The sequence below is a fragment of the Dermacentor albipictus genome, chromosome 4, assembly GCF_038994185.2.
Source record: "Dermacentor albipictus isolate Rhodes 1998 colony chromosome 4, USDA_Dalb.pri_finalv2, whole genome shotgun sequence".
NCBI classification, from domain to species: domain Eukaryota; kingdom Metazoa; phylum Arthropoda; class Arachnida; order Ixodida; family Ixodidae; genus Dermacentor; species Dermacentor albipictus.
The window spans coordinates 62,901,500-62,927,934 of NC_091824.1; the positions used below are offsets into that span (position 1 = coordinate 62,901,500).

The 26,435-nt window shown below is 45.7% G+C and overlaps 1 protein-coding gene across 2 annotated transcripts in view; it reads right to left on the minus strand.

The window, feature by feature from the left end:
• Positions 1–26,435, minus strand: part of LOC135896412 (endoplasmic reticulum junction formation protein lunapark-A-like) — a 70,138-nt gene that overhangs the window by 12,444 nt on the left and 31,259 nt on the right. Inside the window, exons 6-9 of one of the 2 annotated variants that reach the window (XM_065424785.2) lie at positions 24,223–24,399; positions 21,493–21,666; positions 12,117–12,290; positions 2,468–2,658 (exon numbers count right to left, since the gene is read on the minus strand). In XM_065424785.2, the coding sequence (XP_065280857.2) occupies positions 2,480–2,658; positions 12,117–12,290; positions 21,493–21,666; positions 24,223–24,399 (704 nt within the window). In that variant the 3' untranslated portion in view covers positions 2,468–2,479. The remainder of the gene's footprint in view (positions 1–2,467; positions 2,659–12,116; positions 12,291–21,492; positions 21,667–24,222; positions 24,400–26,435) is intronic. The other variant, XM_065424784.2, reaches the window with a different exon arrangement.

Here is a 26,435-nt window from a genome sequence, read left to right on the forward strand (position 1 = left end):
AGACTATCTCTTTCACAAATGGCCGCCTCCTGCGCTGGAGCCTCGCTTTGCAACAATATTCCTTTGAGGTGCGTTACAAAAAGGGGAGTCTCAACGGTAACGCCGATGGCTTAAGTCGAAGCCCCTAACGTGGGAATCAGCCTCAAAATTGTTTGTTATTGATGTTTTTCTTCCTGAGGTAGGATTTTTAACATATTGCTTTTGTGTAGTGTTTCAAAGTGATGATGTGCTTTCTAGTGCAATTTTCCAATTTGTGGACGCGTTCTGAGTGCTGCTATAGACTACTGTAAAGAACTAGGCAGTAGTATAAAAGGGGAAAGAGCCTGGCATGGCTTAGTGAGGGTTGTGCCGTGCTTGCTGACTGAGCGGCTGAGTTTCGGCGTAATTCTAACGCTTGCTGGGAACGAGAGAAAAATGACAACTCTCCCGAAGTCACTTTGCAGTGTCCTGTGTGAACCTGAACGTGAGAACGAGGCCTTCTCGGTGCGCTGCGCTCAAGAAACGCCGAGGGACGACCGACTTCGGTTATGAGCATCATCGAGCGACATCCCTCCGGACAGCGGATGCAGTCCCCTCACCATCGGGATCTCCTTCCCCCGGCGGGGCGGTCTGTTACGTTTCGTCTACGACGCGCGGTAAAGCCGGCGCGGATGCAACAGACCCCGGGGCTTCGTTCAAAGCGGCGGACATTTTGGCCCGTTCGGAGCGGCCGCGACGCATCCCCGCCGAGCGCGTCCCGGCATGTTCAGTGCCACGTGTCTTTGTGTGTGCGTGTGTGTGTGTGTGCCCACGCTTGTCAAAGCGCGGCAGCCGGGGAGAGGAGCTCCCCAAGTGTGAAGCGAGGAGGTCTGACCGGCGCCGGCCCGTCTGATGCGTCACTACACTTGTCTCTACATGTCTCTCAGTCCGTCCGTGCCTCGCTGTCACGTGGTCGCCCCGTAACCTTCCTTCTTGCCCCCGGACGCCAAGAGAGAGGCTCCGATTTCTTCTGTAGAGCTACGTGCTCTCCCGTCTCTCCACTTCGGTCGACCTGACCGGCCGCTCTTTTGCGATGCTAGAATAAACAAGTTGTTCTGTTAGCAGTCGACTCATGCTTTGCCAGGACCTTCGGATGCTTCCAGTTGTGCCCCAGGCCGCCAGGCCAACGCTACCCTTGGGGTTTGCGACCCAGTTGCAATAACGGGCATCAGCACTGAGGTTCCAACACTAGGCATTCGTCTTGGCTGGCATTGACTTGCAACACTCATAATTTTGTTGAGGAAATATCAGTTTGTTTTTATTTATAATACAATATAAAACAATCACTTTTTAGAAGTATTTTTCTTTTTAATCTACACCTTCAAAAAATGCGCTCTTAGTCTGTCGTCAATTTACTTTTTTTACTGTGAGTGCACTCTGTTTGCTTGTTTAGCACCGCATAGCCTAAAGTGTCACTCAAGGTCTCGAGTGCACTCCCCGTAAGTGAACTTAACATGCCCACTTGACAGAGATATTACTCAAGCAAGTATGTAAGGCCCATTTAATACGTTACATTTAGCACATTTATGTATGATCACTGCATTTAGGTCAGTATTAAGGATTTGAACGAGGGCTGCTACCTAGAAGAGTTCTCTGTGCTGAACTAATGTCATAATTCTACATACGTATGTGTTTCAGTTGTCTATTATGTCTTGTCTTGAAAGGTAAAGATTTACTGGATTAGATGGACACGATTAGAACAGACACTGCTACTTTAATCTGCCATTGTTCTGGTTACGCCATTGTCGAATGCGTGCACAGATTCGGTTAGATGGAGTGGGTATGGAACTACATTCGCCTTATACAGTTGTAAACTGGCTTTAGAGACTTGGCTTGACGTAACTAACAGGGACACAACATATTATATGATCGAGAACATTTTAATGAGAAACCAGATCTCAGTTATAAAGATCGAAGCAACCAATCTTGAACAGCAGTCATGTGGGAGCGGCACTGTGTCAGTGCATGGTGATTTCACAGTGCACACTGTTTTTAGGCAGGTACTCACGCCAAACAAATTATGGAATTTAATGTTCCAAAGCAACACAGTGGCTATGAAAGACACCATAGTGTGGGGGCCTCTGGATTCATTTTGACCGCATTGTGTTCTTTGACATGCCCCTAAACCTTTGCACAGAAACGTTTTTGCATTCCACCCCTATCGGAACGCACTTGCCGCGAATTGCCACACAGACAAGGCGACGGGTCTCAAGCTAAGAAATGGCTAAGTGCGCTGGAAGCACCATATTGTTTTTAGTGAGCCAACTAATCTAAAGAGTGTCCCCAGCTGTCACCAACCACACTTTATGGCAACAGTGGCGTCAAGCTGCCTCGAGTAAGCTCTTGAACACTTGATGCCCGCATCGTTATTTGACGGGACCACACGTATTCCTATAAAAGCACGAAATGGCAACGCTCAACCGTAGCAGTTCACAGTCGAGAGGCTCACTTCGAAGGTTCCTTAGCAGGGGCCTGCAGTGTTAGTCCTAGCAGCGGTGGTGGCGGCGGCAGCAGCAGCAGCAGTAATTGCCGTGCTTCCCAGTTTCATGCCCACAGAACCCATTGTGGCGCAGGACTTCTGCGTCCACGATGTAAGCCCGATTACGCAGGAAAGCTCAACTTGAGGCATGGCTGGTTTTCCTACAAGACAGGTACAGGCATGGCTAGCATCAGCATCTGATGTACTTACAGTGCCTCGGCAACCTCCGTGCTACACTTATGAACAAGAATGAATGCATGAGATCCTTAAATTGTTCATTGCTTTCATGTCTCACGAGGCATGCACCCACTGCCTCGGGTTAGCGGCTATGGTGTTGTGCTGCTAAGCACGAGGTTGCAGGATCAAATCCCAGCTGCCACTGCTGCATTTCATTGGGGGCAAAATGCAAAAACGCCCGTGTCCTGTTCATTAGGGGGACGTTAAAAGAGCCCTTGGTGGTCAAAATTAATCGCGAATCCCTCACTATGGTGTGTCTCATAATAAATGGTGGCTTTGGCATGCAAAACCCCAGAATTCATTTTTACTAGGCATGCTTAGGCTGTTCATGCTTGTACCTTTTTACTGAGTATAACTTATAAAGATACTGTACCTTTTCTTATCCACACAAATGCAAGGGTCTTGCACAGGATGTGCAAGTAAAGTTTCGCAGCAGAAGGGGCAAACAGAATGTGATATGAGTATCGTCTGTCTGATCAACTTTTATGGCTAATGAACAATGACTGGTGCTTAAACTTAAGTAATGGACACGTGAGGCAAGCTTTTGCATGTAATTTGCAATCCATGCATACTGGCCCAATCCAGTTACGATAGACTATTACACTGCATCCATTTCTACGCTTCCTAGCATAAAAATGCGACACAGATGTTTCAACACAATTGACAACCCTGACTTTCGGGGCTATGGCATGGCATTCGTTATACTGAAGACCACTTCGTCGAGCACAGTAATACTTCAGCACTTCTACGCACAAAAAGCTATATACACAAACACCCACAGGAAATGTTTCACCAGCTTCCCCACCACGGAGCCAGCGGCTACAGTGCCGGTTGACACTGCAAGCACTGTCAGCCTGCTACTCACTCGTGCAGATTCTATGCGTTCAACCACAGTATATTAAACCATCATTGCTCACACTCAGAATAACAGTGCTCTACAAATTTTCACATGCAACACTAACATAATGCATTTATCTCCACTCCTCACTATGTGGTATGCAGAATGCCTTTTTCAAACATCACTGCAATGGAACTACTTTCTACTGAATATTGTTTAAATCAGGGATAATTCATAATTTCATCACATTTTAGCCTATACCACTTACTACAGTGCTGTTGCACCCGCACCTATATTCTTGCATTTTTAAAAATTTTCTTGTACCTCTATGATATGCACTGTAACCTGCCCCTCTCTTTAACCCTTTGAGTTACTGCATATGCAATTGTGTGCGATAACGCTATGCATCAACAGCCAAAGCGCTGATGACAGTAATAACATTTAAAATGTGTCGCACACATTGTCAAACACTTCTGATTAAAAGTGTTCTGCAAGCTTGAATAAAATGCGCAAGATGCTTAAGTAAAACGAGCAGGAAGGTTGGTTGGGTATTTTTGGTCGGTGTGAGTATGTCGTGTGTGCAGGTTAACTTTTTTCGTTGTTCTTTGCGATTTGTTGCGCCAGGCACGATTTTCAAGTGGTTGCATAGGTGATTTTCAAGCTTGTTAGACATGAGAAACAGTTGATGCTCCTGTAATGAGATTTCACTTGGGCTCCACACTCTGCAATATTGACAAAAGTCACTATAGAATTAAAAATTCTTATCACCGTCTCTATGGTTTTTATGATTCTGAAAATTTAAGAAATGAGGCATTTTAAATCAAAAGAATTAATTGGCACCCAAAATGGTTAAGGGGCCCTGAACCACCTTGCTTTGAAGCCTAAAAGATGCCTTGGAACGAGTGAAATGCTTCCAAGAAATATGTTGCCGAAATAAGTTTTTTTTAAACACCTAGTATGAGTAGATTATGAGCACAATGTTTACTTTTGCCATTCCCCCTCAAGATTTCCCATTTTGAAGGAGCAGTGTGGCGTCAATAGTGGCATCGCGCCTGAAGGGTTATGTTTAAATTCTACACGGGCGGCCGTGGCCGAGCCTGAAAAGACTAGTCACTTCCTCCCGGATGTGCGTAAAATGTATCAGAATTCAAAATGCAGATTTTCGATTACTGCAGCCTATTTATGTAAATGCATCAATTAATACAGTCAAACACACTTATAACAATACCGGTTTTAAAAATAGATTGGTTATAACAATGAGAAGCTGCTGCACCGTCAACTTTTGTATGTTTTCCATGGTGAAATAACCCGCTTACTAGAATGCCCCGTTGCCACATTATCGGTTATAACAATGAAGTCTGGCCGCTGGGTGTCTCGAGTTGAAAGGTAGTGAAATGCGAAATCCTTGAAAATAAAAAAACAAAAAGCGGAGAAATTTGAGCCACTGCACAATGGGCCGCTGCTTCAACAACCGCCGCACGCTCATTTTCAAGCCATCCCCACGTGCCTCTATCCCATCGCCCTTTCACCCCTCCATACACGAATGGGCTGTGCCCATACTTCTACGCCGCCCCACCCACCGAAACACGAATGGACTGCGCCAACTGCACTGCTCGAAGATTGCTCGCATGTTGCTCACTAGCTACTCATTCAGCGCAGGTCTGCAAACAGCTGAATCGCTTGTGTTTGTCTTTGTTGGTTGCATCGAAATCGTTCATGGCCATGCGGTTTCTCAGCCTCGTTTGATTTGCCACCAAAATGGAAGATGGCTGATCCGGCCACTGGTCAATGGCAATGTACAACGTTGCCGGTAAGAGGAAAGCACACGGCTACAGATTTGGAAACTAGGTGTTTCTAACCAATGAGGCGATCGTCACGAACATGCTTGCATCAGATAGCGATGGTGACTACGGCTGTGATGCAGCCGTTGTTAATGGGGCGTTTTCCTCACAAGAGGCCCAGCAGATCATTCACTCCCTCCAGGGCTTTGTTTTGCTGCACTACTTGGAGCACCTTGAGGCTTTGGAGAAGAATGTCAGCAAGTTTTGCATGAAGCATGCAAGGCTGACAGACATAGGGTTTTCTCATGCAAGCCAGTGAGAAGTATGTGGTGAAACGCCTGTGGCGGTCTCGCCTCAGCATTTCTTCTGGATTTTTCATGTTGAGAGGCTGCCGCGGCAGCCTTCTCACAATTTTTAATAGGCCTCTTTTGGGCCACCAAAGCGATGCTTCGGTGGTGCTTGCATATCGCTTGCCACCCGTGACCCCTGTTTGCAGTTGTTACAGAAGTGTCATTCTTTAACACCGACAGCCGCAGCTTGTTATACACGATCGGAGCGCCCAGGAAGCAGTTAAACGAGTGAACACAATCAGCAGCCGGATGGAGGAAGGTAGTGGGGAAGAGCACTGGCCTGCCCGCCTATGTAGTTTTCTCACACTAGCTCTGCGATCCCCCTATTTTGACTTTTTCATGCAACCCGGTTATAACAATTATCGGTTATAACAATGGAACTTTCGTGGCACTTGAATAGTGTCATAAGTAAGTTCGACTGTATACACAATAACTGAAGCAAGAAGCGCACTGATCCAACCATCTTGCGTGCATCACGTCAACTATCGACCAATGGTACCCCTCTATAAGAATCTGCTTTATGATAACACGTGACAGCCACCGGCCCTGCCAAAAGGCTTTAAACGGGTGAGAAGCAGGCCTCCGTTTGAAAAGAAGGTGTTTGGAGAGAGGTCAATTTTGCGCTACACTTGTGAGCTCCACATGCTTGCGCACAACTCCAAATTTGGCCGAAATGTTCACAGCCGTGTCTACTATCCACAGAATGTGTTTTCTCACCAAGCGCGAGGGGTGATCCGGGGCCCCTATGCCTTAATGATGGCCCAAAGGGCATTACATAAACAAATAAAAATTCCCTACTACTTCTGGCAGGACACTAGCCTTGCCATGTGCACCGATCGTAGACCATATTTTGTAGTAATCTATATTATAATCCCCCCCCCCCCCCCCCCCCCAGCCTTTGTTGTGCCGAGTGGCCGACCTCTGCGATAATGGCTGTGGGTGTAGCTTGCGATTTCCTGTCTGCAGCGTGAATCAGGACAGATACCCCGCACAAGTGACGTCACACATTTTACTCAGAATCACCGAGTGCCACACAATCACCCACACAACAGCAAACTCCTTGAGGTGCGCAGTCCTCCTACTTATCATATTTACCTGAATCTAATGTGCACCTTCTTGACGAGAAGATAGGCCTGAAAATTGCCTGCACACTACAATGGCATACGAAACCAAAAATGCATTTACCGCATTGGCAACTGCCTACCATCACAGCTGTCAGACATGGCGACAGAGCACCTTTTTGTGAAGGTTGCTGCTGGTTCATACTGCACTCGACTATGATCTAGAGCTGTATTCACGGCTGATAACTTTCAGAGATACTTTCAGCAACAGAGTCACGAGATTTCGCGCGAGTCGGCACAGGATGCGTTGGTGCGACTGGTTGCTGGCGTTTCTGGTGCTCTCCATAGCTATAAGTAGACTTCCGTTAATTCGATACCGGCCGAAGGTCCTGGCTAGCACCCGTGCATTTCTATAGGTCCAAACCATCGTCATTTTGATCCTGAAATTGCCTTTGCCCAATAATTCGAACCTGACCAGTCGGCACACACATGCCCGACCCCTATGGTGACCTCAACAGTGACCCCTATAGTGGTAGCGTCTGTCTTGGCAGAGCTTAGGGGACGGAGCATGCATTGAGGACGTGTCACCACTTGTCGAAGACACCCGTTTTCGACGCATCCTAGTAAGATCTTTAAGCAATAAACATGGCTCACAATTTTTTATTACGTTATTTAGCCTTTACTTTAATGCACCTTTTCTTTCTTCTTAAAAAGAAAATTGGGTCAACAACTGTCTGCGCAATGCACACGGACGCAAAACCTATATTAAAGTCACCTTCGCAATGCTTGTATGCTTCATTACTTTGGACACATAGAAAGTGGACGCGTTTGATTTGGGGCATGTAAGAATTGGGTAAGTACTGGCAAATTAATCAGCTGTTTGTTTTGCTGTTTTTCCTACGTCTTATTTAGTTCCACCCACCAGATAATTCATCTATTTCATCGGTCCTGTCAGGTCAAATTAATGGAAGTCTACCGTGTCTATGCACGGTGCAAGGAATGCTATCGGATGCATACTTCGACGAGTCATGCCGAGTCGCGTGAAAGTGATGGTAGTACCTCAAAATGTGATCGCTCGAGTGAAGCGCAAATGGCGATGACGAACCGCTCTCATTATGAAAGCTCAATAATAATAATAATATAATAATGAAAAAGATTCCCATCCACTAAGGTAAAATGTGCACATCTCGTTTTTTCGTGATCTTGAATGTGGGTGGGACACTATATTTTTTATTTATGAATTGGCAGCATGTTACATTCAGGTGCACTTTTACTTTCTTACTTTCAGAAAAAGCACATACGCACCACCGTAAGCATGTACCGTATTTGACTGATTCTGATTCAAGCATGTGACGCCCCCTCAGGCATAATGTTCGTTCGCCGCAAGGCTCGGTGGCCTGCTAAGCGCGGCAGGCAGCATTGGTCATCGCACCACAATAAACGCTGACAAGCACGGCTGTTCGGCGGTCAGTCATCGTTCAGCACCACCATGCTGCGGAGCGTCCGTCTAACGGAAGGTGCCTCGACCCCTCCCTTGTTCACGAACCCGGGTGGATCGTGACACAGGTGACGAGAATGGGATCCTCATGACACTGGCGACGAGGATGGAATCCTCGTGATAGATATCCCATGCCAACTCAAAACAGTGTCACCGTCAGAGCTTGAATCTGCTTTGCTGTCATGTTCGCAACCATAACTTGAGTCCCCATCACTAAACTGAAGTGCAGATGCAGCATAGTTTTGAGCATGACGCTATTTTTGTGACGCAGCAGTGTGGGACGACGCCATGGGAGCGACTTTCGATAACTGCAGTGACACCTGCAGCGTCCCTTGTGGGATCTTACAGGAGAAGCGAAACTGCAACTCTTGAAAACTGGTTGAAAATGCCAGGTCCACATGCTGGACATGCAGCAGACCTTAAGAAATACACTTTGGCGGAGAATGACTCAAGCTCCAAACCAAAGCTCACTAGTGAACAGCTGGTGCTGGCATCATTTTCGGTTAATTATCACCGCTCAGAACTGTGAGACGGCAAAGCTGGCAATATAATTCAATTCTGGACTTGCTGGGAGTCATTTCATTACAAAATTTTGATGCTAGTGCGGCATAATTGTGAGAGGCACGCTTTCTTTCTCAAGCGCAGCAGAAGGTGACAGCCATGCCTCTTTTCGCTACAACATATGCACATTAGTTCACAAAAAGGTATGAAAAATCACAACATCGCCCCAGTGCTAAAATATAAACTGATTTGGAAAGTGCAGCGCTTGTACTACCTACTCGATGGCCTTAAGTGGATAAGAAACAGCTCTATGTCGAAATCGGCGACCTTGAGCATTGATTACCAGTGATCGATCTGAATAGGTGTGGTAACGAAGGAGTTAAAGGGGCCTTGAACCACCCCTCAGGCTTGGTGAAAAAACACAGTCCGCGGATAGCATGTGCTGCTGTGAACATTTCAGCCAAATTTTTTATTCATGCGTGGTGCGTGGATCTCGCAAGTGGAGCGACGTAGTCACCTCTCTCTCAAACGCTCTCTTTTCAACAGAAGCCTGCTCCTCACTCTCTTCTGGATGCCTTATTTCGTAATATAGCAGATTCCCATATGCGGCTGCTATTCGCCTAGTCGATCTGGTAGTTGACGATGAGAATTTGGTGCATGCATTGGCTGTACTTTTGTCAATCTGTATATCTGCCTTGACTACAACAATGGTCAAGATACGCGGGGCAATTATGTAGCAATGCCTTCTACAGGATTATATGCTGCTCTTATCCACCGTACATGGCCTGCTGCCCCCGTTGATAACATGTCTGGAGCATTGCTCCGACCACTGAGAAAGTGTGAAAAGTGAGAAAAAGAATTGCATGAAAAACATTGTTAGAAAATCACAGTCACGGGCTGTCTGGACCAAAGGCAAATGTATTGTTACGTTCGACATGCGGGGGCTGGCAATTTTCGGGAAAGAGACTGTCGAACTCTGCCCGACTCGCTGGGATCACTCGCTTTGTGAAAACAAGAATGCGCCTCGTCAACAACCCATTGGCGCCGGCATGTCTGCTGCGGCGACTCACTTTGTAAGGATGACAATACACCGCGTCTCCAAGCGAGCGGTGCTGGGATGTCTAGACGCAGTCGGCGGACCAAGTAGTGTTAGTGGATTCACCGTCACCGTTTGTTTGGAGCGGGGGAATTCCTGGAAGGAGGCGTTTTGCAGCGTCGTCTCACGGGCCTTAGAAGTCATCAGTCAATGGACAGACGTGACGGCCACTGTCATCTGCAGGGTCAGCTCTGAGACCAAGAGGTAGGTGCCTGCTCAGGGCAAGACCCGTGTCTGCGAAAACCCTCTCACTTTGGTGTGGTCAGTGAAACCTGTGCGGAAGTGAGTGTGTAAACCTTCCTCTTCCTCAAAGATGGGTCGGCTACAATGACTTTGGACGCTCTGAATTGGTTGACGGTTGAACGCCCGTTTTCCCTCACCTAGGGATCTAGGGAGGACAGAGTGTTTATAAGCAATTGTGGCGCGGCTGCTGAGTGTGCATTCTCTTTCAGTTATGCTAGACGGATGAACTGTAACGTCTCATGTAGATACTGTAAATAAATCCCATATTCCTCATTCTCGATGAGAACAAGTCTCTCCCTTCAACAACGTCCTCAGAGTGGATGAGTTGGACGACAGCATGGGCCAGCTACCATCTATTTCATGCCCGACCCCAACCATTACAGTATGTGCACACAGCAAAGCGCTGACAAACTTGGGTCATCACTTTTGAGGATACTTTCATGTTCACATTATTTCTTGGGACTAGTACCGTACGTGTCGTCGGGCGGCAGCGTTTCCGCACTCTCACAAGATAGCATGCTTGGCATCACCCCAAGAATGCCAACGCTCGTAGACACTGACGCGTCTTGCGCTAGTCACGCAAAACTGAAGGTATCTCTGAAAGTGACGATCCCAGAATACGGCACAACCTTTTAGCCACATGTGGTATAAACTCACTTTTTTTTTCCGAGCGAATCCGGCATTTCAAACACCCGATTATACCAACTTTTTGGTACTGATGAAGAAAAGCGCAATAAACAAAGGACGAGACAGAGATGTGACACTCCCCGTCTCATCCCTTATCTAGCTATTGGTAGTATGGAACACCAACTCACCCAGCATTCAGTTCTAAATTACTTTTTAATTATTTTTCATGGCCCCCATTGAGTCCCAATTATCAGTCGGCAACTGTAATTCATGTCACCATCATCTAACACCTTCCCTGACATAAGCAGTAGAGTTTGGAAGCATTGCTAGTAGTGTGTCCATTTCACTTCTGTGGTCTTCAGAAGCTATCATCTCAGCTCACTTTGATAATCGTCACTGGTGCTTTGTGCAGCAATATTATGTGCTGCTCTCATTTTAATATTTTATTTTGCAGTATAAATCAATGTTTACTGCAGAAAAATGAGGAGTAAGTTAAGCAGAATGACCAAAATCACAGGGTATGAAACTCTATAGGTGAAACGGGTAAAGCCCTTGCGCAGGCATAAAGAACCAAAGTGAATTTTTGCAACAAGGCAAGTTATTGGCCTGTGATGCGCAAATGACAAATGTATTTCATGACAATGCATGACACACATCAGAATAAAGTAAAAACCCTGAATTGGACACTCCCTAATATGAAAAACCAGATAATTTGAATTCTCTGTATGGTTTCGGCACACAACACAAGCATTACTCTATGGCACCAAAGGTTCACTAATTCAGATGTATTCAGCAGTACTTCAGTTCACTTGGACAAGCCGTGAGGTGTGGTGAGGGTGGAGTGCCGCACACTGAAGATGCAAAAGCGGTGCCAGCAAACAGCCGAAATAGAGGAAATCACAGATAACCACTGTCGAAGGCAATGGTAAAGTAGTTGAGGCAATTTGATAGCAACACGCTAGCATATACTTCTACTATATGACATGAATATTACATCATGATAAGGCTATCAGTTGCCGACTAGTTCATCGGCAAAGAAATAATCGCAGGATATGCGAGGTAGTGAGAGGCAAGTTAGATGCAGGCTAGAAGAAAGGGCATGCAAACAATTTGACAGAGGCTAAGCTCTTGCCGCGTATAGCTGTTCAGGAATACATACTTGCATGTTTGTGATAACACAAAGTACAGTACTAAAAAGTTCAAAAGTTTGTCAATCATGCTCTAAGCCAATCTCAAAGCTCTTTTAATCAAACGTTGAAGCACTGTGCTCCTTGCTTATCTGCCTAAACAGAGCCACGCAATGAGACACCTTGGCAAGGGATCAACAGGTACGTTTGCAACCCTGACTCCCACAACGACTGTAGCGGTTGTGTTCGGAAACACTTACTCTCACTGCTGGGGTTGTTCACGGTGATGGACGACTCTTCAGCAGGGACAGTTGCAGCTGGAGGTGGGGATGGAAGGGCCAGCATGCCTGCTGGCGGCATCTCGAGCACCCTTGGCAATTCGGGGCGTTGCTTTTTAGCTTGGTTCCAGTGGAAACAGTAGCAACACCGGAATGCTGGGATTAAGTGAGAAGTGAGAATTAAGTGCTGGAAGGGGGTAGGCCTACAAGTAGACACTGTGAAGGTGGTACAAAACGCTATTCAATTGCTCATTAAAAACATGGTGTGCCTCATGGACTCATTCAGGCACTGGGAGAACACTCGACCTTCATGCACTCTGTGGCATTTTTTTTTTTGTTTAGGGACTTGTTGGTATGGCAGTTCTTATTTTGTTAAGTTGTCCTTCTGCGACTGACCAGTCGGTTGCAGAAGGACTCGGAGTAGGTGCATGGTACAAGCACTGACATTAACAAAAGAAAGGTTGTTGTCATCCCCTACATACACGAGTTCTCCCAAAGATTAAAGAAGATTGCTGGAAGGAGTGGCATGAACACTGTATTTTCGGCACCTAATAAATTGGTGAGCCTGTGTAGAAACACAAGGTCATAAAGAATCGCACGTACCGCACGCGAAAAGGAGCATAAAAATAAATTCACTGATTGCATCGTGGGTGTGGTATACCACATGCCTCTCGGGTGTGGACGACTCTACATTGGTCAAACAGCTAGATGCATAAATGACCGGCTACGAGAACACAGTAACAAAGTAAACAACTTGGCCGCTGATGGCTTTCTTGCCATCTAATGCCAGAGATGCAAATGCAGACCTAGATTCAAAGAAGTAGTCATCATGAGTAGAAGCAGGTGTGAGATGATGCGCTTGATAATAGAAGCTAGACACATATCAACATTCGGCGACGCATGCATCAGTAAACCTTCCATTTCATTATCCTCAAAAGAGCTCAATTATCTTTGTTCACGCTGAACGTGTTACATGTCTGTGAATATGTGAGTAAAAAAAAACTGCTTGCATGTGGTTCCCAGTTTATTTTCATGTTCACTTTTACTGAAATTTTACACATGTTGTATGACGTTTCAAGGGTTTATATATAGCGACGAGAATGGGAAATAAATCTGTTGCTGAATGTTGGCGCTGTGTGCGTCAGATGTGCCTTTCTGTTGTCCTTGTTCAGCTTGCGCTACAAAAAAATAAGATCTACCTTCTACACCTACGAGCAGAATAAAGTTATGCGTCTCTCTCTCTCTCTTGTGCAGCCCTTGCATCTCCCGACTTTCACCTTCCCAGGATCGCTTTCGAATCCACGCGGGAATCACGAATGTTGCAGAGATGCGGCCATGAGGAGAGATGGCGAGAGTGCTAAGCTACCAGCGCCACCTGATGGCATGGGTGGTACGGGCACACGAAGAACATGCTTGCTCTCTTGGGCTACAGGATGCCCACACTTACAGACCGACCATGCTCTAAACAGTCAGCATTGCTCGACTATTCCATGGATGTTTTCTCACTCAACACATAAGCTTGGAATCAGTATGGCTGAATGTTATCGCACACATGAACCTTGGTTTCGAGGCATGGCACCCACAAATGGTTTAGGCCTCAGAGTCTGGCATGGGTAAACATGTGACTGGAGTTTCTAAGTGGCGAGCGATGACATCTTTGATTCCTTAGTGCATGCTATTCGAGTAACTACTCTCATTCTGACTAGCAGGCGTAGGGTGCAGAAAATAATTAAGTGCCCTTTTACACTGATACATGTGTTGTTTCCAACTGCAGGACCTGAGCGGTTGGTGTACACTGAATGCACGCTTGGAATCATGGCGTGAAATTTGTCAAATTGCGCTCACAAACTTGGAGGTTGTACCAAAGAGCACCGACTTATCTAACACAGGGTGAAATATGCTGTGGGCTCTATATAAAGGATCTAGACTCGCGTTGCTCTAGCTGGTGGTCCCATGCACTTACCTGATGCTCACCTGCCTGTCATATAGGCATTATCATATGGTTCACAAGATGTGTTCTCTATCCCATCGTTCTAAAAAAGTGTGAGAATTGTGGGGAGCTGTGACAGCCCTATCCAAGGCCACGCCAGGCGTTCCGCACCTTTCAGAGAGGCAAGTTTCTCTTCTAACCACTGCCACATTCCTATTTGTGGTCTCAGTGTGAACCATCATGTGACTGAGTAGCACAGTGGTCTATGGTAAAGACACAAAAGTGAGGCAATATGATAAGCAGGTCGACATGCCATAATGTGGGGTGACCTTCCCACTGTAGTAACTACAGAAAAAGGAGTTCAGGTAGGTTAAACGTTTTTATGCACTTGCTCACTTCATTGCTGCAGCCTTGCTTTTCTGCTATTGCTTCATTAAGACCACATGGTACAAGATGAGGCTATGTGGCCCCACAAAGCTAGAGTGGAGCTAGTCCATGCCATACGTCTGAGAGACACAGTAAGTTAGAGTAGAACCTCATTAATATGTGCAAACGTAGATTGATGACTCAGATAGTAAATTTAGCTGAATTTAGTAGAACCTCATCAATATGAACCCACTTCAGGCACATCACATATCAACAGTTAAGACAAAGTTGTAACCAATTCTCAATCCAGTCTCACGCACCAAACCTCAGAGCAGCATAGTAACAACAAAAATTGAATGTTCGTACGATTCATGAAGCTAGAGTAAATACATTCATCCCTTGTTGCCACGAAAAGGGTTATAACAAATTAATGGACATGACGAAGTACAGTAGAACCTCGCAAAAGCGAAATTGGCGGGGCATATTGTTCTTGCTAAATGAGACAGCGCAGCCAGGGAATGCACTACAAAACGTAACTCTACTGTCCAGATTTCGATAGCCCACTTTAGTGAGCCTTGCTCGAGGCTATCTAGAACCACAATGTCAACAGTAAGAAGTGCGCTGCATGCGTCGGTCAGTGGTGACAGCACTACCATGGAACAGTACTTGCAGCCGATAACTTTCAAGGACACGATCCTTTTTGCATGATTTTGTGTAATTTGGCACCGGATGTGTAGGAATCTATGAGCAACACCGTTCCACACACACACAACAGCATACCTCCGGTGATAAGCATGCTGTCTTGGCATAGCACAGGAACGTAGTCCCCTGAAGACACCAACGCGAATCAACGAGACATCAACAAGACATCAACGAGAATACCGCCCCATCGTGTAAATCTACGCCCGGCCACACCAAGTCTGCATGCAATGCCTGTTGGGCAGCACTGAAACCAGTGTTCTTCAAGCATGCAGGGACCGTATTCTTAGACTATCACTTTCGAAGACAGAATATGACCTCAGTTCTCAATCATGGCTGGAGGACCTTTAGGTGAGATGTGGACTTTTGTTTTTGCTGCATGGTTTTCTCTGCACACCACGGATCAACGCACACTAAGAAGAGTATGCAACGAATGCAAAAAGCACTGTCGCATGTCAGTAGAAGACGATGGCAATGCAGCTGTGCCATTTGAAACGGGCGATTGACTAACGAGATGGCAGCATTGACATGCTTCTGCCACCAGCAACCACTTTCAGTACTTCGCTATTTTTGTAAACAAAAATGGCAGTGGCCTCGCACGGGTGCTGTTAAATTAGTTTGCGCAACTCAAGTGGGCAGAAAATGTATTTATGCACTTTTTGTATACTCTATTAGCGTTACACGGGGAGATAATATGGGAACTGATGTCCGGCAGATTTCGTTAAGGTGGGATTGCAGCTCAGCCTCAATTTGTTGCCACGAGATACAACACGGATATGAAAATATTTTATTCTGTAGACAATTTCGTTGCCTCAGCCTTTCCTTATCACAGAGTTCAACTGTAATTGGCGATTCCGCTTACAACTCGCACGGAAACCAATGCACTTAAAGTCTCGTTTAAATGAGATAAAAATTTTGTGTGGACATCACGAACTTTTTATTATTTACAAAGAAAATTTTGTGATCATTTTGTATCAATTAAGCTGTAATCGCATGGCGCTCCATTAACTCATCCAAAGAAATGATGCTGGTAGGCATTTCGATGTTGACTAAGTTTGTGTGCTCTACTGGCAGAAGCCGCACGACAAGTTGCTTGCTACAAATCAGACTTGTTGCACCTTTTGAGGGTAGAAAACTGGCAACTTTCCTTGTGTGGAAGAAGTTCTTGAATATGTCAGGAGTCTGCGAAAGGAAGGCTGTGCTGTTTTGCAAGAAATCGCCTCCACGGGTTTTTAACAAATTGAGGGTCAATGTTGAAAATATACGGCGCCACGAACAAGTCCCAAAATGGTCAATGCCATATATTTACGGCGTCATCTCTACGTTTAAAAAGCATGCCAATTTCCTAACTTTTTCTTTTCTGTCATGTGCTGCCACTATGTGGGAATACAGAGAATCTTTTTCGCGTGCCTCCCTCTTTTTGTTTTCGTTGCATGGTTTGTTTTAGAGCTAGTTTGCTCCCGCACCTCTATATACTACTGCTGGCGCATTGGTGCGCGGGCGGACAGGCAGGCGGTGGGTGGGCAGCGGTTCGGGTTTTGTTCCACGGGCGGTGGCGGTTTCTTGTGCTTGCAAAACAGATGGCTAACTCGTTACTAATCGCTCAAAGGGCGACTGCCTCTTTCTCGCTCGTTCAGTGCTTACAGGGGTGCGCATAGGAAGGATGCCGCTGTGCATGCGTTTCCGTTGCTTTTTTTTTTTTTTGACACTCGCGAAAACTAATTGCCTCTGGTTGGCAATAAGATTAAGATTAGCGGAAGTTTGTCACACATGCTTTTTTGATGGGCGCAGGCCCACACAGATTTCTTAATGCGCGCACCTATGCAGTTCGATTGTGCTATGGATGTACATATTAGTGTAAGAGCAGGAACATTTGAGTCCTGTAAAATAATCTCGTGTGTGCATTTCTAAGGCCGTGAATTATGAGTATAAAAATGCATCAAATTTATAATCATCATAAGTTTATTTACTTTTTTATTGTTATTATTCATGAAGAGTACATATATACCAACGCAAAATATTTTTTTCTCACTTTACGGTCACCCTAGAAAAAGTGTGGTAAATTTTTTTTTCAAAATAACTCCCTAAGAAGAATTGGAATCTGCAATAAAAGAAATCAACCCAGGGCGGTCGCATATGGCGAAAAAAATCGAACCTCAAAGGGTTAATGGAGCAAAGGGTGGACCATATGGTTCATGTGACCCAAAGGACTGTGTTTGAGAAGACGCATTGCTTTGTCAACGACTGCCTCCTTGCACTGAAGAAAAGAGCCTTGCTTTTCACAAATTTGCAGGGGTGTGCGAATATCCGACATTTAGAATATGAATCAAATAGACCCTGCTATCTGATTCGTATTCAATTAAAAAATTGACTATTTGAAGTTGTAAAATATTCTTTCTGTTCGGACACAGAAATGAAAAACAACAGTTCTTGGAGTCTACTGTGAAAAGGACTGATGCCAATGGAGACTTGTCTTAATGATTCTGGTTCAAGAGATCTGTGGTTGTTGTACATACGATACAGTAGCAGAACAAACATATCGGTATCACTTATGCACAATACTAGTTACCAGACTTTCAGTAGGCAAGTCTCACTTTAGGCAGCCTGCGATATTGTTGTCTCTTTTCAACAAAGCAATTTATCATTTGGAATATCTCACTATGTTAGGATTCTTTGAAAATGGTGTGCAGTGCTGTAGTATTGCACTTAGATCCTTCAACGAGCACTAAAACTATTATATCTATCTGGTGATGTGCTGTATTTAAAAAAAATTTATATTACTGTCAATGTCACCGTGCAGCAGAGATGACTGTACTTTCCTTTGTTTCTCATTTACAATCTTCTCAGTTGACCTGACATAGGGCTGTTAGCGGTATTAAATATATTAAAACATAAGCCTTTTGTTGTGGAGCAGATTCCGTGAAACCTTTCATTTCACATTTCAGAAATTGGGAGTATACAATACAGTCGCCGACCGATTTTCCGGACTCCAAAAATTCGGACATGCCCGATTATTCGGTCAGCTTCGCGGCACCGCCATTCTCCCCATAGACCATAATGTATAACAACTGCCGAAAGTTCGGACACCTTGCAACCTCTCGTCTGATTTTTCGGACACTCCTTGAGCCAACTCGGTCGAGAGCACCATGCACCGACTCTGACCGGTGCATGGTTCCATACATTGTTCGACTTGCTGAACGCCATGTTTGTTTTGAACAGAGCTTCCTTGCTGCCCCACGAAGTGGCGCTACTGGAAATCCCCGCTCATCATCATCGTTTCTGCCTGGTTAGAGTGGCTCTGCAGCAGTTCCGGTTTCAGCTTAGTAAGCCATGTCAAGACAATCCAGCAGCTTATTTGTTTCCTTCCTCCGTGTTTCTTCGCGCACGACTGCGAGCAGGCCACGTTTTTCGTTTGTGCGCTGTGTCGAGGTTTCGGTGATCCAACGCGGTGTACGGAAACATCGCGTCAAGTGTCTAATGGCGCCGACAGTGCCCGCACAGACTTCGCTGGGGAATGCCGGCTAGCGGGTGCCGGGAGGCCTAAGTCGCCTTCCGATGTGCGCCCCACCTGACGCGGAAAATGTTCTTCCGAGACCTACGCAGTGGTTGCATTGCGGTTCCGGACACCGTCTCATTTGAAAGTTTCATAGGTGCTGACACTGCTGTATTGACATGCGCAGAACTCGACGACGGCAAGATCATTCGTCAGGTTTCTGCTGCACCGCCGGACGATGACTCAGAGTCGGAAGATTACTCACCATGTGCTACGCTGCCGTCGCATGTGGAGCGTGTACAAGCAGTGACTGTGCTATCAGCCGCTAATAGTGACCGTACGACCCTCTCCGAGATTCAGGCTTATCTGATTGCGCGTAAACGGAACAGCGTGCAACGGCGCATTCACGCTTTCTTCCAAGCCTACTGCCAAGCCCAAATAAGTGCGTGGAAATAAAGGATTTCATTTTTTTTCTTAATCTGCTTTTTCGGACACCTGTTTATTCGGACATTTTCGCAGTCCCCGTGAGGTCCGAATAAACGGTCGGCGACTGTACTCAGGGGTGGGAGTGCCCAAAGTCATTTTGGATCAATTTTTGGAGCAAGTAAAATTGCATTTTTGAGGAGTTTGGAGCAGATAAAATTTTCATTTTCAAGCAGTTTCGAGCACACCAATCTGAATTTTGGTGGAATAATGGAATATGGCAGCGCACTTTCAAACCACGATGAAACACAGAATAAACCAACAAGAAGCACATAGGAGAAGATTGCTTTGTAGCTTGCAGCATACTAGAACATGGAAGAGCGGGTCGAGCGGTCGAGGGCACGGTGCAGGCTTTCCTGTAAAGCGCATAGATCTGTGGCACTACGATCAAACTATATATTCCTGCACCGACGCTCACGACGACAGCGGAAAATGTTCTGAAGTTATGCTGTCCAACTGATATGGTAACATAATTTCTGGGTGACCATATGTCACCGAAGACCCAGAGAGCTGCAATCAACCCTGGGCTGGTATAACGTAAAACTATTTCAATCTGTTTTTATTGCGATAGCAATTATATGGACACTCTAGACACATTTCTGCCGTCGCCGTCACGTTTCGTTTCGTTTTAAGTCCAGGAGCGATAACATCATTGCCTCACGCTGTATTCTGTATGTGCAAGTGAAAGCAGGCACGGAAGAGCTGACGGCGGCAGCTCAATCTCACGCGTGCAAGAGAGGAAAGCGGGAGGGATCAACCACCGAAGAGATCAACCACCAAAGCAGAGCAGTGTCATCTTCCATATGAAGACCAAATGGGATAAGATTCCATCACGCCCCATGTGCTTTACGCTTTGGCTGCAAAGGAAAGCGTGTGAGGGTGAGCTGAAAAGGATGTGGGTTTGATGAGCACCATCTTCCAACGCGTCACCCCGTACGCGCAAAGAAAGAAGGGGGGGAGCAGGTTAGCATGCTTCTCCTCTTCTAGCGCATATGCAGTCTGCATGCCCTGTTTTAGAGGTAATCTGCCGCATAGGTGTGCAAAGAGTGACCGTGCCCTATTCATGTGCCGTTTTCCTGCGCGTTTAGTACTGGAAGTCGCACAGTCTTAAGTTTTGGAGACGAGTTGAAGCAAGAGGCACACAAAGCACTCGCTTCCCGCTGCCAGTGCTTTTCATGATAGCGTCGCCCCACTACAGGTGGCACCATCAGCTGGGGGGGGGGCAGAGCGGACGTGAAAGTGTAGCTGGTTTCGCTCCGTACCTCCAATGTGAAGATATCGTCAACACGGCAAGAAACCATATCTTTCGTCGCCGACTCTCAAATTCAACTAAATTAAATTTTTCTAATTCAAATTTGCTTTTTCCGATTGTCCGATAATTCTGCGACCCTTTCCCTGTAAGAAAAATGCATCAGCGACTGCACTTGTTTGCATAAAAGCTTGAATTTCAATGCAACGAAATTTTAATATTATGAAGCAAATTGCCAGTTTTACCAACTTCAGTATATCAAGGCTCTGTATTCAAATTCGATTCAATTGGGAAAATTTTGCAATTCGAACGCCCCTACAATTTTGTGATATGCCTGAACTGGGACAGAGAGTTTACCTTCTCACAAATTAGAAACGTTGAGCAGAAGCTGATGACTTCTACATGCTGATGAGTAGGATGGTTGAGGAAAGAGGTGCACAGGGCATGCTTGTCAAAAACAACAACGGGTAGCAAAAAGATACGCTTCACTGTGATGCTTGCGATAATGGCAGACTGCCAGGTGCTGCTGTCGTAAGTTGTTTTGAAGAGGAAGGCTATATAGGTAAGAGGCCAACTTCTCAAGAGACATACAGGTGAGCGCCCAAGAAAAAGATTGGATGATTGTTGATTTAATTGTTTGCTGTTTTGAAAAAGTTCCACTGAAATTTACCCAGTAAACACGTTCCCTCAGCTTACTTCAATTTTTCAGGAAGAAAAGTGCATCCATTATGCGAGTATATGCAATAACACAATCATGTGGAGGATGAGGGTGGGGCTCCCACTGGGGGCAAGGCATTTTTTCGTCAACTTTCATTTTCGTTTTATCATTTCTACATTTAAAATAAAATGACAAGTAATTTCCCCTGCGCGTCCTTTAGCTTCATGTGGTTGTGACTGACAAAAATCGGCCTCCTCAGTTCGCCCTCTCCACAAGTATGTTTTTTATTTCTCATGTTAGAAGCGGCACACAAAATGAAAGGCTTACGTGTAGCAGAAATGTTTAGCATGTGTTTGAGTCCTGCAGCTCTGCCTTTATAGCAAGAAAAAAGATGCCTGCGAAGCACAGAGAGGAAGGAGGCACTGGTCTAGTGTACCAAAGATCGGGAACAGAGAAGCAATAATGGCTGTCAGTACTCACACAGGTACTCGTATTCTTCCTTGAGCGCCATTCCGTTATGTGAGCAGCAGCGGGTACAGATGAGCGCGTACCGGTTGCTGGGGCCCTCTCCCACGAGAAAGTCGATGACTCTGTCAAAAGCCGTCCTCTCTCGAGGCAGGATTGGCCGGGGCAGGGCGGGCACTGGCAACGGACCTGGATTTGTGCACAGTTGTGCCAGCTTTAACTCGCAACAAAAGCTGACAGGATGCTCAAGATACACAGGCGACAGGGCCAGTGGACTTACAACATTCGGAATAGTAGTTGGCAAAATAGAGCAAGAACGGTTTAACCCTCGTTAACCCTTTCAGTGTCGGGTTTATCAGAGCTAACGCATCCCCTGCAGCAGGCATTTTTTCTCAGTTAACGCGATAGCGTTAAGGAGCCTATGTCGTAGAAAATCCGGTGTCGGCGTCCAACATTGGACGTCGCCTCAGCAAAAAAAATTTTAACCAAATTCCGAACCATGCATAGCCAACCACTTCTCTACCACCAAAGTTGCTCATACCTTGTCTTTCATTCTTCACAAAGTCATTCCTCGGAATTTTGAGAACGATAGCCCAAAAACAAATGTAATGGAAAAAAAAAAAACACCGACCACGCATGTTTTTTATGTTAGCTCTTTTCGTACTGAAATATTAAATGTGCGAAACAATAAGAGGAGACCGATCCATGCAAGAGGCCGCTTTTCTACCACAAAGCTTGCCTTTGTGCACACCATTCGCAGCCAGCGTTTCGCGGTAAACGTTGCAGTTGCATAAGCTGCAGTTGCCAAGAAGCATGAAAAGCAGTAAGGGGCCTTTGAACGCTATTGTGTTCCAAGCTTTAGCATCCCTCAAATTTTTTGTATAAAACGAACATTTATTTTTGATTGTGCAGTGAAAAGAAATTACACGGTCCCTGGCAAATGCTTTGTTGGTGCGGTTCCCACATTTGTATCTGAGAAAAGAAATGTCAAAAGAAACATGGCAGGAAAGAAATGCAGAAACGTACCGGTATGTCAGCGACACTGAAAGGTCCAACGGCAAAATCAGTTCATTCAGATTCGCTCCCTGCCCTTCACCCATTGATTTCAAAGATCATAACCTACCAACTTGGCCAGCTTGGCGTTTTTACTCTCTCTGGTCTTGGCAAACATACGCATCATGCTATCGCACTGGAACCAGTGCGAAGAGTGCAAAATGCCATCAATTCACAACGAACGAGTGGTGCCAGCCTCAAACGAATATACGTGACTAAGCATGCATCATCCCAATGATTTCATTAATAAGAGAGGCTAAAGTGGCCAAGAATGGCATGAACTATCAGGGCACCTTTATTCTATTCATTTTTTTTTTTACATTTAGTAGTGCCACATTGGCCACTTGCCAGTGGGACTGCTTGGTTAAAATGGCAGCTATGCAGACACGGCAACGTGACCAGGTTGACTTTGGGGGCTCCTCCTACTTCATTTAAGACCGATGGCAAGGGAGAACGCAGGCTGCTCTGCTTGCTCCAGTTCAGTCTCGGCTTCCCACGTCTCTTTCCTTGTCACTTTTACGGCACGCGACATTACAGTAGCTATTGATGCATCGAAGCTTCACATTTGGCTTGGGTTCGTCTGAAAAGCAGTGCATGGGAGTGAGAGCTATTGTTTGAAAAAACTGTTGCTTGGTTTTGGGAATTCGAATTTGGGGGTGTTTCTCTTTATTCAAATAGATGACATTGCTGGGACCAACAGAGCAGTTTGTATTACCAGTCAATTCGAATTAAGAGATTTCGAATTATCGGGATTTTACTGTAATACATAGCTAGTAGCACGGGCGTATTATCGCTAGTCACTTCCTTACTCGTGGACCGTCACGAAATGTGCAGTTCAACATTCATCTGCTGTTGATGTAATGGTCATCTCCCATGCTTTATTGCATAGATTCAAAAATGAACCCATTCACTTATTTGTTTATACGCGAACGACAGAATGCACGCAAGTTTCAGTGCTAGTTGGGGGTGGATGTGTGCAGATAACATGCAGAAAGCTTACCTCTGCCAGGAAGCGGTGCTACCCTCTGGGTCATTGTGTAACGAGCGGTACTCACACCTGCCGACATTTCGGGGTTGAAGTCCTTTGTTTGGAGGTCAGCGACACAACATTGGTGGATGAGTGAATATCTTTATCCTTGAGAAAACGCATGCATTGTGAAGGGCCGGCAAAAGTGGCAGACCTTGTTTAGAAGCTGTCCGTGAACTTGGCCAAACAGATTCGTTCCATTCCTTACTAAGGCAGTCACGATACTTACAGCAAAATACTGCAAACGTCTTCCCTCTACCATCCCACATTGTGAAGCATGAATTGAGCTCAGTGCGTTAGCTACCACCAAGTAGCATTTCCTACAGCCAGTCGCACAGTAGGAATGTAGAAGTGGCAAACGGTTTTGCGTTCTCTTGAGGCAACATGCGGCGTGCCACCGGAAACGCCATATCATCCTTCTAGAGCAAACTACTCTGCAAAAAGGGTCTATATGTAACTAACTGCAGGATTAGGTTTACAGGCTTTGTGTGCTTTCTTGTTAAGACTTTGCATCATCAGATGTTACTGCCAGCACTGTTCCTGCTGTACTACCTCTCCGGTAAACCTGGCATTCCACATACAGCACTACACTTACGGACATGCTAACGCTCTTGTAACTCATCAAGGTCATGGTGCCCCCTTTCTGTAGGCGATGCAGTCCTTACCGTGTGCTTGCTGCCCGTTCCTCGACATGCCTGGAGCAACCACCATCATGCGGCGCTCCTCAAAGGGAGCGTTCGGCAGTGAGGAGGAAGGCATCTTGAGGTTCGAGTGAGGTAGCCGGGCTCCTGGGCGCATGGGGGCGCCCTTCATGGATTGGGGGATCATGCGCCGGCGCAAATCTACGCATGCCAAACATACCTCTTTTTAGGCACACACGCAGGCAGAAAATCATTATGTCTATTACACATTCTATTATATATATATTAGCATTCCTTTGGGTGTTATGTGTTATTAAAGAAATTTGATAAAGGCGTAAGGTGGCGGGAAGCACCCAGTGCACAAGGAGGGTGCAAGACCACAATGGAGAAACGGCTCTAAGCACTACAGGCTTTTGTGGCGAAGTCTCTTCACATCAGTTTCACGAAAACAGTCTGCACTGTCTGCCCAGCGTCAATGGCGAGCAATGCTAATGAAGATGATAATGATGATGATGATTATGAGGATGACTTATTGCCATCCCCCTTGAAACAAAACGGTGACAAACAGTAACCTAGCCTGCTAATGATGAGGATAATAATTATTATTTATTGGCATCCCCTTTGAAGTATGGCGGTGACCTAGCTGCCTGGCCAGCTTGATTCAATCAGGTGCACAATATACTTTTTTTCTAGCATTTTTGTACACATCTCCTTAAATTTCCTTTTCTTCCTCAAACCTTATCTAACTACTTTGTATCGCTACCTGTGCAAATGCTGCATGGTGTGCCACCTGGTGCAATAATATGCAAATGCTGAGTGCGCATTTATCAACGCTACACGGTGCGCATCACACATTGCACGTCTCCTTACGTACTAGGGCGTGTTTATAGGGCATTTTTACACTGCAAGCTAACAAGTGTTGGCATGGCTCAGTGCTAAAGTAGCTGACTCCAGCGCAATGGGTCTGGGTTCGATTCCCAGTGGGAACAGGGCATTTCTTTTCTATTCCTAGTGATAGCTGCTATGGACACCACCGGCGATGGCAGCGGTGGACACCATCGCCAGCCGAAATGGCCATTGGAATGAGCCCATTACAGCTTACACCGCCAAATTACTAGATGGGAAATCTGGTGCCAGTTTATGAGAGTGGAACTTTGTAAACACTGGGATTTCACGAGTATGACTACAGAAGCATGAGCAAGACACTTACATAAAAACGCCCATAAAACGAAGATAAAAAGCACCTGTGTGTGTGCCTTTTTATTTCCATGTCAAGTTTACACTTCTTCAGTCTTCCTTCTGGTGCCAGTGTCTACGGCAGCTGCATGGGAGTTTGGCCAAGCACGGGAATTGTGGCAAGTAGATGGATCTGCCTCAGCTTCACCTTTCTGGCTTAAAATGGCCAAGCAAATCGATCCCATTCAACAATATATTGCAATATAAGTGCAACAATTCGAATTGGTTATGCAGGTGTGCAGTCTTATTGTTTTTATGCGTAAAAATATCACGATTTTAAAAAAAAGTATGGCAGCGTGCTACACTCCTGTACAAAACATGTGAAGGCAAAAGCCTGCTCCACACTTGGTATTGCATTAAGTTATGTGATCGAAGGGGTGAGACTTCTTTCGAAAGATAATGAGCTGCAATGTGAAGCACACGTGTGGCAAGTCATTGTCTGTGAGCCTTGGCTTCCTCTCTACGTTGCCGTCTCGCATCATTGCGTTGCTGCTTTCACAGTTCAGGTTTTTCAGCTTGTTTTTGATGCTTAGCTGCAGCTTCATGTGCTCATATAGCGAGGTCAGACTTGTGTCAATGACGTGTCTCTTCGACTTTACGTTGCATCCTCTCAGCAGGGGAAAGCAGCACTCGCGGTCAAACGCCTTGCTCCCGCTGCTTCGCACGTAGCACCTCGTATCTCGCTTGGCGAGCATTCTCGACCATAGCGTACTTCCGAAGGGGGTATGCAATGCTTTATTGTGGATGCTTGTTTTGAGCTTGTTCTTTATTGATACGTATGCTGTTCTGTGTGATGTGTGGGTGAATTCAATGAATGTATGAGCCATTGCATTTTTGCTTGCTTATGGGGGTATGAGCCATTGCTGCTGATGATAATTTTTGTACCACTCGACTAGATGCCACCTTAAGGGGGGACGCGGGTCTTGAAATCGCGAAAAATGGTCAAAAATGGCAATTTTCAAAAATTGCGTTTTTGAAGTCTTTAATGTCCCAACTATGCC